This window comes from Quercus lobata, chromosome 8, assembly GCF_001633185.2.
Source record: "Quercus lobata isolate SW786 chromosome 8, ValleyOak3.0 Primary Assembly, whole genome shotgun sequence".
Lineage (NCBI taxonomy): Eukaryota > Viridiplantae > Streptophyta > Magnoliopsida > Fagales > Fagaceae > Quercus > Quercus lobata.
The window spans coordinates 57,363,462-57,376,177 of NC_044911.1; the positions used below are offsets into that span (position 1 = coordinate 57,363,462).

Consider the following 12,716-nt stretch of genomic DNA (forward strand, 5'->3'; position numbering starts at 1 on the left):
GTGTGTTCTGCGTTTTTTAGTGGGTCCTATGAGTACTGTTTACTTGTCCACCAAACTCAGTAAAGCACAGATTCCAATGCATTTTTTGGTCTCACAGCACTATTCACAAATTTAAAATTTATTTTATTACAATATTTTCAGCAATTAAGCGGTATTCAAACATACCCTTACAGTATGCTACATCAGAGTTGTGATAAAAAAAAATTATGAAATAGTGTGTAATCCTATAACTACTTTAGGCTAAAGTCATGACTACACACTGCTTAGTTGAACTCTGTTTCGAGAGCGTTGTTTTTAATGTCAAGAGACAGTCGCATTAAGTGTGTATTTGATAAAAATTATTTTTGCCAACTTATTTTACCATTTAACTTATTTTTGTTATTATTTATGGGTCTCACTGTACTATTTCAGCTAACTTTTTACTTTTATTTATGATACTTTTAGCAAATTTTTTTTTAATTTTAGCAAAATAAGCAAATCTTAAACAAACACAAAATAATAACACCATTACTAGAATTCCCCTTACTATTACGACACCTCACACGTCACACCCCACCCCCGCTAGCGGCGAAGAACTTCAAATTCTGGTGTAAAAAAAAAAAAAAAAAAGAGTCCAGCGACTATTCTATTAGTATAATTATAGAACAAAAATAAATATATATCCTCAATTCCCGATAATTCAGGACCCAAATTCTCTATTCTCAGACTCAAAATTCCCAGAATCCTGAACTCAAAAAAACCCAACCTCAGCTTAGAAGTAGATACGATAAATACGGTTCCATTCAATTCAAAATAACCTCGTAATAAAAAAGTTAGAAGTCGCTGTAACTTGCGAGCCAGCCATGTCACGACTCAAACTGCCCATGACAGCAGCTTCTATTTACACCCACAGCCACGGCCACGGCCACCAATGGGTGGCCGCCACCACCACCACCACCGCCGGCACAGCCGCCAAACTAGTTATAAAACCAAAACCCAAGCCCAAACCCTTCATAACCCCATATAGTCGAGTACCACCTGTTGTTATTTATAAACGTGGTGAGTGGAGGATAGTACCGTGCGCACCCCACATACCTTCGGCGCACGTTAATAACCCTCCTAAAATGATAGGGTTTCGTGGTCTTCACAACAAGTGCTCCTCTCCTTTTTCTTTTAGCTCCGAAAGCAAAGGAGGAAGAGTATTCTCTAGCTCTGGATCCGAATCTGGGTCTGGCTCTTCCGGGTCGGGTCTCGCCGTAGACATGGGTGCAGAGAACAAAGAAGACAACGATTTGTTACAACAGCAACAACAACAACAACAACAACAACAACAGCAGCAGCAGCATCATACTTCGAAATTGCTCACGTTGCCTACTGTCTTAACCCTCGGTCGTGTCGCCGCTGTGCCACTTCTTATAAGCAGTATGTGCATTTTTCTTTTTTTGTTGTGGAAAAGTGTTTTCTTTTGAAATTGGAGCTGTTTTTGAGAAATGGGGTTGTGTTGTGTCGGGCTTAAATGATCCGATCGGAGTTAGATTGAAAAAAAGTTCGGAACTTTTGGTATTTTTGGATTTGATCTGTGTGGAAAAGTTTGGTGTTTTGAGATAGTAACAAGTATGGATTGCATTTTGACTTATGATAATGTTTTTGAGATCAATTATGTATCTTTTAGAGCTGAGTTTTGGATCGTATGTTCTTCGTTTTGTGAACTTTTATATGGTGGGATTTTTCTGCAGTTGAATTTGATTCATCTTTGGTTAGGTTGTGGGTTGAATTAATTTAGATCATTTAATCCAGTAGACCTTTGAATTTCAGATTTTTGTTTGTGTGATTCATGTGTACGAGGTAAGTTGGCTAGTTGATTTGCTTGATTGAAATTAGTTTTGTGTTTATGCTTCTACAATTTACTGAATTTAGTGCTTGTTATGCTGGTGGTACACTGGTGGTCTGAGCTGCTTTGTGCTGCTCTGCTAAATTTGGAGTTGCAGAGGGTTATTGAATTGATTGTATATTTTAGTGGTCATTGTGTGGAAGCCTGCATTTGATGAGACTAACATTCTCATATCTGTTGTGACTTGTCAGCTTTCTATGTTGATAGTTGGTGGGGAACAACTGCTACAACAAGTATTTTCATCGCCGCTGCAGTTACAGATTGGCTTGATGGCTATCTTGCTCGGAAGGTATGCTAGTACTTTTGTCCTTCCAACTGTATGGTAGCAGATCTTGTAACGCTTTTTGAAAATTTTAATATTTCTGTGACATTCTATAACGGGTAAATTCTTACATACATTTCAGATGAGGCTAGGATCTGCATTTGGTGCATTTCTAGATCCGGTAGCTGATAAGGTATGGTATTTTAGCTAAATTTTTATGTTTCTTTTGCTTTTAGTTAGTTGATGCAATAAAAAGTGCTTTGATAGACTGGGGAGAAACATTTGAGTTCTTATTTGATTGTCATGCCTACTGAATGCAGCTTATGGTTGCTGCCACATTGGTCTTGTTGTGTAGCAGACCCTTGGAAGTCGCCATGTTTGAACAAGTGCCATGGTTTCTGACTGCACCCTCAATTGCCATAATTGGTAGGGAGGTAATGTATTTTATTAGCGGTTTTCTTTTATCTCATTCCCCATATATAATGAAGGTACATATGTAAGGTGGGTTTTGGTGGGTTGGTTGACAATGGAGGCTCTTGGGACTAGACAGAAGGAGTTGCAGCTCTAATCAACCTGTGTACAGAAAAGGAGTGTTGTCGCAAATGAGCTCCCAATGGGATTTTATTTTAATTTAGAAAGAAAAAGTTAGGAGAAAAACTAACATTATTTTGGGTGAAATATACGATACATTAACATCTCCTCCACCTTCATGACTTTATGGTCCTGCATTTAGGCCAATATGGTGCGCTTTCTTTATGGATTTTGTTTGCTACCTCTTTGGTGGTTTGTTAGAATAATTAATGTGAGCCACCTTCATCATTTTGATAGGCTTTGTTGATCTTCTTTGACCATTGGTGGAGCCATGGTGTGCAATCCAAGTAACCCATGTGCTTTACATTCCATACATTTATCCTTGATCAGCCTCTCCAAAAAAAAAAAAGGGGGCAGGGGGTTGGTTAGGGCTGTCTACCAATCACCTCTCCCAGACCTCGCAAAAGTGAGAGTTTTATACGCTGGATACAACCTACACATGCACATGCATATATCATCCCTTTGTCATTAGTTCTGTGTGCAATGCTTTGTTGAATCATCAACAGTAGAAGTCTTAGGATATCAAAAGAATCCTTGTTACTTAGGTTGAATATGATCTTGTGTTTGTTCATCTCTGCACACTATGCATATATATTTTTGTGTTAACTTTGGGCTCATATGATGTTACAGTCATAGTTGCTCATGGGATTTCTATAATTACATCTGCTGCACACCTTTCCTTTTCCTTTTTCCTTCTGAAAGTGATAATTGTATCTTGTTTGATCCGTTATCTTTTAGTTGACAGCAGACATCTGACAAATTATTTTGGAACTTTTTTATAGATAACCATGTCTGCTGTTAGAGAATGGGCCGCATCTCAAAATAGTAAGCTTTTAGAGGTTTGTTTTTCTATCTGTACACTTTGACTGACTACCACATCTGTTTTCTTAAAAAAATTAGAGCTTTTAGCTGGAAATACATTATGAGAGCAATAAATATCTTCAGGCTGTTGCTGTAAATAACTTGGGGAAGTGGAAAACAGCCACACAAATGACTGCACTAACCATCCTTTTGGCTACCAGAGATTGCAGGTTCATTTTTCTCATTTTCCTGCCCTAATGGGTTATTTTATTCTAGCTTAATCAAGATGAAAGAGGTAGTCCTTGAAAGAAACTTTGTGGATATTATTCGAAGTATATCTGACCATGTTTCTTATTTTCTTTTTATACCCTCATTGTGCAGTCTTGGAGGGCCAGGGATTCTATTAGCTTCTGGAGTAGTTTTGCTTTACATCTCAGCTGGACTTGCTTTGTGGTCATTAGTTGTGTACATGAGAAAGATTTGGAGAGTATTGTTGAGGTAGTGTTGCTAGCTAGCTGCATGGTATTTACTTATATTTATACTACCCATCAAGGGTTTATTTAGGTGTGGGAACAGCACTCGTGGCATGCAACCTGTTTGATGATTATCTTCATTCATTCGAGCAGCGTTCTTCAAATAAGTGGGTGAAGGGCACATATGTTTTTCGAAAAAGTTCCTGCCATTTATAGTGAATTTCAGTTGAATTGTTCTGGAGGGGTTAGTATTATTACTTTGTTTTATAGCTGTCCCCACTTCCCAGTGTCTTTCAAATCTCAAAATTGCCATGTTGGCTTATCTACTGGGGAAATAGTGGGACGTAGAAGTTCTTGATAAAATTTTCCCCATCATAAGTCTTCATAATTTTAACAGACTTGGAGGATGCATGATCTTTGAGGCTAGGGTTGGAGGATTTAGTAGTAATATGGTTCATTGCTATTTTGGTGTCGAAGAAAGTTTGTTCTTATTTTTTATTTAGTAAATGTAAAACAAGAATTACAAGCAGTTAAAGAAAAATACTATTGGTTTAATTTTTTTACCCCTTTTATAAATGCCCTTTACTGGTTCAACTGTTGCAAGGTTTAATTTTGATAGGATGCAGTTTTATGATACTTAAGATTATTAGGTAGATTGTAGTTTATTGTACTTTCCATAGTTCATTGTGATTATAAGACAGTTCCCTAGAATAATCTTACCTCTGTTACAGTGAAGTTAGACTTGGCAAAGATTTGATAAGTTTCCTTTTTGTAGATCAACTCTACAAGCCTGAATTGATGTTTTTGTTATTTAATCACCATCAAACTTTTCGGATGGACAAAACCTCAAATTTTTGCTATCTACACCAGAGTCAAAAGCATATATAGAGCTCTAAACACTATCTCATGGCTTCTATTTAGATGGCATAGCACACAATAATTCCAGTTACTACCTATCAAAAAAAAAATCCCAGTTACTGGTTTAATGGGAGTTTTAATAACGAAACATAAGGTTATTGAATTAGTAGAAATTATTTTGTGCGTAGGAAGGACCACATTAGCAGTATTTAGTGGTCTCCCAACCAACAAAAAAATGGCATGTGTTTTAATTTAATGACTAAGTTTCTAGTAATACAACAACAAAGGCCCTTTTGGATATACACTATTGTTTGTTTCTTTAAAACCTTCTCCCCTCTTCTTTATATGTGCATGTATGTGTTAAAATACTTAGTATTCTAAAAAAAAAAAAGTAATACAACAACAAGCTTTAATTCCAAAATTTTGGAGTTAGCTAAAGATTCTCAATAGATAAGTCAAGGTTGACCACATGTCGGCTTAGATTCTAGTAACACGATTAGCATAAATGAAAATGTTCAAATTAACTTTGATTGATTATCCCTAATTCATCTCTATCTTTTGCATCTCATCGTGGCATGCCTTGCCTTCTTCATTGCTTTGTTTGCTATCACCATTGCCGGTGATGGCTTTTGCCAATGTTGTCCCATGTGGTCCCAACCGTTTCTCCTCTCTTTCCTTCCTCGTTTTTGGACTCTCTCACAGTCTTGCCATACGGTCATTGTAGGTTTTTTCGATTGGATCAGTAGGTGGTCGATTGGGCTTGTGGTGGTTTTGGGTTGGTGGCGTATGGGTGATATGGTTCTTGATTTTTGTCATAGGTAAGAGCTTAGAGGGCTGATGGGTGAAGCAGTGGAAAAGGATTTGGCCTTTTATGATGGCTCACATCAATTAATTGGCCGGAGGTTGGCCTTTTATGACTCCATGGCTCCATGCTTCTTGATTTGGAGATGTAGAATCTGCACTAAATCAAAACGATGAAGCAACCAATTCATTAACCTTATTATTACGTATTAAAACTCCCAATAAACTCTAATTCAATCGATTTCTTTTATAACTACATAAAGAAGAAAAAATAATTAATTAAATTCTTACTGATTATAATGTGAGTTTTTTTTATTTATAATTTTAAAAAAAGTTGAATCAATTTTCATTAAAATGCTTAAACAGATGCATCTAAATCCATCTGGTGTTGGATGAAGGAGGGGTCTCTTCCATCCATACAACCATTTATGAAATAAATTGTGCATGCCTAGTTAACTTGTAGGTAACTATATCCAGCAAGAGAGGTAACAAAAAATCAACCAATAATAATATGAAATTTTCATCATCCATTAAAATTGGCTTCTTAAATATCATTGCTATTTTACTTTATAGTTCGTGTACAAAAACAGTTCTGTTTTGCTAATTTTAGGGGGAGGTAAAGATTGTTTGATTGTGTTTTAGTCCTACAAAAAATGAAAGAGGATATGCAATTGACATGAAGATGCGATATATCTTGTTGAACTCCAAAAAGAAAAAAAGAGAAAAAAAAGGTTAGCTCAATATATGGATAAATTGTGTATCACAGTTCATGAACATAACCTGAATATTAATTTTAGGGTCAAACTATGAAGATTATTACTATTTTTTTTCACCATTCAAAAAAGAGAAATATACTAAAATTTATGTATAATTTTTTTTTTTTAAAATAAAAAATCTAACATAAAGTTTAAGTATATATATTTTTAAAATAAAAAACTAACATCTATTTAGTATTGATCAAATATAAACAAAAACAAAAACAACGACATAAAATATATATCTATATTTAACATACATCTAAACGCTGAAGCAAAACATTTCGGTTTATTTGGTCCATTTTGGTTATATCGGTCCAATTCGGTCCATTCAGTAATTCCGGTCCTATTCAGTTTATTTTGGTCCATTCAGTCCACTTTAGTTTATTTGGTCCATTTCGGTTCATTTTAGTTTATTTGGTCCATTTTGGTCCACTTGGTTAACTTTGAGGATGCTTAGGAGGAAAGATTTGTATAGAAAGAGGAGTTGTTTTATTAACAATTATGCCACATTCTTAGCGTAATGTTGATAAGTTCTTGATAAACTACATTTTTCTTATTTTATTGAAATCTTTTATTATTATTATTTCTAATATAAGTGCTAAATTTACGTAAATTTGCTTACTTTTCAAGACATATAAGTCATGTAAAGGATGAATTATTTGTAAGGAGTATTAGAAACAAATTCCAACTGCACTCTACATTATTTACAAAATAGCTTGCTCTATATAATAATTGAATGTAAAATGTATTATGTTTCCTTAAAAAAAAAAAACTTACAAACTTTAAAATACTTTCAAATAACAAATATAAATATCTTAATTTAGAAAATCTAATATATTGTATCAAGTATAATTTGTTAGAAAATAATCACATTATTTTAAGATTGGTTTGAGACTTATACTTATAAGTTATAAGCTTTATCTACTATTTTCATTTTTATTTTTCACTAAACAAAAAAAGAAAAATCATCAACCATTATGCGAGTCTGCAACTGGTAATAATAATTATTAATACCAATGGTGGAGCCACTAAGGGATTGGGCCTCAAAGTTGACAAAACCCTTTAACATAGGTCGTGGACCTCAGTAATGGACTTACAAAAGGCCTAGAGTGTCTAATCCTCTCAAATTTGGAAAAAATTATTGGCCAAAATATACTATTGGTCCTTAAAGTTTATCTAATGAGTTTAAAACTATTTATTCCTCTTAGTGTCAATGCTTACGTGGGTAATGAAGTAGTGGTCATCATTCTTTTTTCTTCTTCTTCTTTTTTTTTTTTTTTTTTTGAGAAAAAGTAGTGACATCTTTCTAGTAGCGTATATATATAAGCTTAACTTACATCATGATTCCACGTTGCCCTTGTGCAAAGAGAGACCCCACACATATAATCACACCTAGGAATATTGATATTTTGACTATCTTACCATTTCTTCCCTCCAAAAACTCAGACGTAAGCCCCAAGAAGGGGGAAACTGTTCTTAATCTATTATGACTTTGCTTTGCATAAGGTAGGAATAGAATAAAATCAATTAGACAAAATAAATGATCTATCAAGTCCTTAATACCATGTATATATGTGTACAAGCCACATCAACACAAGTTGAACTTTGCCTACCAAATTGTATATGTTGTAACACACACAATATCTTTCCAATTTCCATTCATCTTTACAGAAATTCCTCCAAATCAAGTTGTCCAAAACAATAAATAGCTGCCTGTCTTTTACCAATGATTTATACCTTTTCTGAAGCTGTAAATTTGAGAGACTGATTTCAGGTTTGTGCCTGTACAAGAAAAAGTTCAGAAAAAAGGGATTTGCAGCCTTTTATCAAGTCATATTGTAGGCAACAGTTTTTAGAGAATTTAACAGATTGTATTGTGGAAAGGGAAGGAGTAAATACCAAGAAGCGTTTCTTCAAAACATCAACCAGCTCCTTTGGTTCACCTTTAGTTTGTTTGTAAGCATCATTTTTGTCCATCTCCTACACAATAATTGATAAAAAAAAATGATATGTACTACTGACCTAACTTCATTACTGTTTGTTGGTAAGTTACACACCTATCCAATGGGTCGTGAACCCACGGCCTCACTCTCATTATTATTATGGGAGAATGAAGTGCTAGTTGAGCTATCACTTATTGGTGATACGCAAGTTGACTGTATGTCCACTATAATTATCACATTGTAACACATTTTTTATTCTAGTGTGAAGAGCAGAATAAATTCAAATTTACATTTGAGTATGTCAGACTATATAAGCTTATATTTTGTTTAGCCCATCTAATACAGTAGAGACATAATAGGACTTTATCAACCTGAAAAATGTGCATTAAGGTTTATGGACTATTTCTTCCTTTATGTATACTGAACCCAAAAATTATCTTTAGTTTCAGCTCAAATGAGGTGAATGGAGGGATAACAATCCTCTAGAGTTCTTTAAGGTAACTCTACTATGAAGTTCTTGAGAAAAATTTATCCATTTGAAATAAGTGGATTTCATTTTAGCACATCAGACCATTTAAACAAGCATTCACTATCATTAAGGATACCTTAATCCAATCTGTTAGTTTAGGCCTGCCTGCTATGATGTCATACTTCTTTACATCCAAGAAGAAGGGATGAAATCTTTCAATAAATGGAGCATAAGCTATGTCCACCTGAATAAAAAAACATCAATTGTAACTGATTATTTCCTGTATTGGAAAAACTGGATAGCTTTACACAGGACAAGCCCAACAGGGCCACAAAAGGCTGTCACTATTAGAGTAGCACTGTAGAACATCTACCTTTCATCACTTCATGAAAGCAAGACTCAATACCAGTGTCTGACAGAAAGCAGATTTCATTGCCATAAAGACATAATTTTCACTTACCAGACTGAACTGACCAAGGAAAAATGGCCCATCTTCAAATTTGGAAAGAGCTGTTTCAATGTAATCGAATGCAGCACCTGATGCAATTTACCTCTATAGTATTGTATATGTTATTACTAAATTATAAATGACAATGTTAAGCTGCAGATATCAACTCACCTGCTTCATTGCCAATGCCATCTCCTTTGAAGGAAGAAATCACAGCTCTATTGAACGTGTCAGTGTAGGACAGCAACTCTTCTGCAAATTCTTTCTTGTCTGGATCCTACAATTCAAGGTATAAAGAAATTTTACAAATGGTGGTGCTGATAAATAAATAATAGAGTTTTATCTCCAAATCTTACATGAGGGAAGAGAGAAGGTCCTTCAAAGTGACTGTCAATGTATTTAATCAAATCAAGACTCTCTCCTCTGACTTCGTTATTGTGTTCCAATGATGGCACCTGTGTAGTAAATTCACATAATGAACTGCAGAAGAGAAAAAAGCAGCACTCATTGGGCATAGAACTCACAGGTTTTTCTTTAGCCATCTCTTTCTCTTACAACCTGGACACTGTTAACTCCTTCACTATTAAGCATTAACAATGAAGCATAAGTACTGGCTCACAAAAATACTGTCTTGAGGAAGCATATAGGCAACCTATTTCTCTCAGTAATCTATTATTAACAATTTCTTTCCAACTTAGTTCACTGTAAGGTTATTCTATATTTACAGCTTGCCCATGATATTAAATCATTCAAGTGTTTTACCTAGAATTCAATAAAATTTGATGTGTGCTTCATGTCTTTAGTCTATTCTGCTCGTGTTTTGATTATCTAAAGAAACAGGATTGTCCACAAATGTTATAATTACTCATTAATGATTCTTCTTTCATTTTTCCACAGCATTGTAGAGTGTGATCGCGTGCTTTAATTGCAAGGAAACACAACTGAAGATATATATTTTCTTGTGACATCCAAGTAACTGAAGAAAATATTGATTATATAGTGTTTCACCTTGTTAGCTGAGTAGACTTTCTCCTTGTACCAAGCAGGCCTGTTTTCCAGATCAATAGGAACCAATTTTATCTTGTCCTGCAATCCCTGTATCCCCCACATAATAGGCACCAAATCAAAACAGAAGAATAAATTTCACAATTTTTTTTTTTTTTTTTTTTAAAAAGAACACAAAAAATGGAGAATTAATCACCTTAGACAAGAAATTTTTGCAACATAATTGCCCCCTCAGCTAAGAAAAGAGAAGTGACCATTGCAAATATAGTTTCTTTCATTATCTATTAGGGACCTAAGGAAACTAGAGCCCACCCAACTATGAACTACTTTTGGCTTAGTTGAGGTTAGCATTTCCATTCATCTTCTTAAGATAAACAAAAATTGAGATAAGACAGGATATTTTTAACCAAACATAGGGAGCTGAAAAATCAGAGGTACTTGTACCATTCTCACCTACTTGTGCACACACATATTGAGCAAGAAGTACTCAGATAATGAAGAATTTTGAAACCAACCTTACAATTCCGAATGATCCACACACGCTGCGCGTACGGGCATATATATGATATATACAACCTTCAATATATGAAAATGCAGCACCGATCATGGTCAGATTCACATAAAAGAATTTAAAACAGAAAAGTGAAATTAGTTTGAAACAAATACGTATATCAGTACTAAATGATGGCCTAAAAAAATCACTATTATAGTTAAACAAGTGCAAGAAAGTGAAGCCGATATGAACCAACCTTGTAGTTCCATCAAAAACTGGAGGTGGTTCTGAACTAGAATCAAGCAAGGGTGGAAGCACCTCATTCACAGTTCTGCAGAGAGAAAGAGGGTTCATAATGTAAAATTTATACTTCTTTCTACTTGGCTCCTTGTAAAACCAGAAAACTAAAGTAAGTGATGCCTGTGTAATGTGTACTGAACAAAAAAATGTTTGTTCGAGTGTGCAAGCTTGGTATGTTTGTTGCTCTCATTTTCTAGAACTCTATTTTCTCAATGACCAAGTAGAAAAAAAGGTTGCAATTCATTTTGTCCCTTGATTTTTACTTTAATGTCAAATTATTCCGTTTAATTTTTGTCAATTTAGTCCATCTCACTTTGTCAAAATCAAAATGAGTCAATCTGGTCATTTTGGTCGAATCTGTTACCAATTGACTTTCTTATTAAAAATTTAACTCAAAACATTCATGAGATATGCTTTTTTATAGATATCATTGTTTGACGAGTACTAATTTTTTTTTTTTAAATGTTTAATAAAGTTTATTTACTAATATATTTGGTAGAAAGAAATAACAGCTCATTTTGACAGAGTGAGGAGCAACCTTAACAAAAATGAAAATTTTAAAATTAATTTTCCAAATGAAGTAAAAGTCAAGGACAAAATTAAGTTTTTGCCAAAAAAGAATGACTTAGGATTTACCCAGCTGCCATTTTAGCAGATAGTAGGACTGTAGCTCTGGCTTTCCCAAGTGCTTGAAGTTGAAGCTTAGGAAGTGATATGGTTGTGTTTGGAAATCCATTTTGTGTGACTTCTACTTTTTTGCAGAGAGGTGAGAGGGAGAAAGGGGCAGAATGATCCCGAAGAAACGACAGGTGTGAGGAAACAGTGTTGCTGCAGCTCACTTTCAAACTGGCCATTCTTTCTTGGGTTTGGTCTGATGATTAACTTAGGCTCAGTTTGTGATTGTTTGAGTTCCAATATGAGGACAATAAGGAAAAGTCTACACCCCACGGTCCCCACCTCACTTATCCATACAAAATGAATGCTTTTTTTAGTTACACCTACAATAGTTTCAACAAATGGTGAACAAGGAATCTGAGTGCAATTTTTTTTCACTTTTGGATGGTCCATAAAACTTGCTGATGAGTTATTGGCTGTTGAATTGGTTTTTGGTGAAGTTACCTAGGAATTTAGAAGTTTTCAGGGTTACTAAAATCCTATCAATCCATTTTGAAACAAGGATTGAATTTTACCACAATCATCAACCTTATTATTATCTTAGTGTTAATTTAAATTATTGATGACATGGTTCATTTAAAAATGAATGAATAGGGTTTTACAATTGGTATGTTGGAGCTATCCTAAGAATAAGAACTCTAGATATCATAATTCATTTAGAGACAAAGATTGGCTTAAGACTTACCCAGCTGCCATTTTAGCAGAAAATAGTACTTCAGCTCTGGCTTTTCCAAGTGCTTGAAGTTGAAGCTTAGGAGGAGATATCATGGTGTTTGGGAATCTAATTTGTGTTACTACTTTTTTGCAGAATGATGAGAGAAAGAAAGGGACTGAAGGATTCTGAAATGACGAAGCAGTGGTATTGTTGCTGCAGCTGAAGCTCACTTTCAAACCGGCCATTCTTTTTTTTGGGTTTGGTCTAATGGTTAATTTAGGCTCAAAAGGTGTTAGTTTATGTTTAAATAGGGC

General features: G+C 34.6%; 2 protein-coding genes across 3 annotated transcripts; one reads left to right on the top strand and one right to left on the bottom strand.

The window, feature by feature from the left end:
* The first annotated feature begins 646 nt into the window (after window positions 1–646).
* LOC115957851 (CDP-diacylglycerol--glycerol-3-phosphate 3-phosphatidyltransferase 2) lies at window positions 647–4,552 on the top strand. Its single transcript, XM_031076185.1, has 7 exons — window positions 647–1,401; window positions 2,062–2,159; window positions 2,275–2,325; window positions 2,453–2,566; window positions 3,506–3,562; window positions 3,669–3,754; window positions 3,906–4,552. The coding sequence occupies exons 1-7, from the start codon at window positions 843–845 to the stop codon at window positions 4,024–4,026; spliced, it is 1,086 nt and encodes a 361-aa protein (XP_030932045.1). The 5' UTR covers window positions 647–842; the 3' UTR covers window positions 4,027–4,552.
* A 3,403-nt stretch (window positions 4,553–7,955) lies between these two features.
* LOC115957852 (protein IN2-1 homolog B-like) lies at window positions 7,956–12,707 on the bottom strand. 2 transcript variants are annotated; one of them, XM_031076188.1, is made up of 10 exons: window positions 12,433–12,707; window positions 11,029–11,103; window positions 10,795–10,855; window positions 10,283–10,369; window positions 9,631–9,729; window positions 9,446–9,551; window positions 9,287–9,363; window positions 8,963–9,070; window positions 8,314–8,394; window positions 7,956–8,196 (listed from the first exon to the last, which is right to left on the bottom strand). In XM_031076188.1, the coding sequence occupies exons 1-10, from the start codon at window positions 12,645–12,647 to the stop codon at window positions 8,185–8,187; spliced, it is 921 nt and encodes a 306-aa protein (XP_030932048.1). In that variant the 5' UTR covers window positions 12,648–12,707; the 3' UTR covers window positions 7,956–8,184. The 2 variants fall into 2 exon arrangements, with proteins under 2 accessions (XP_030932048.1, XP_030932047.1); XM_031076187.1 differs by lacking the exon at window positions 12,433–12,707 and adding an exon at window positions 11,709–12,044.
* Window positions 12,708–12,716: the final 9 nt, after the last annotated feature.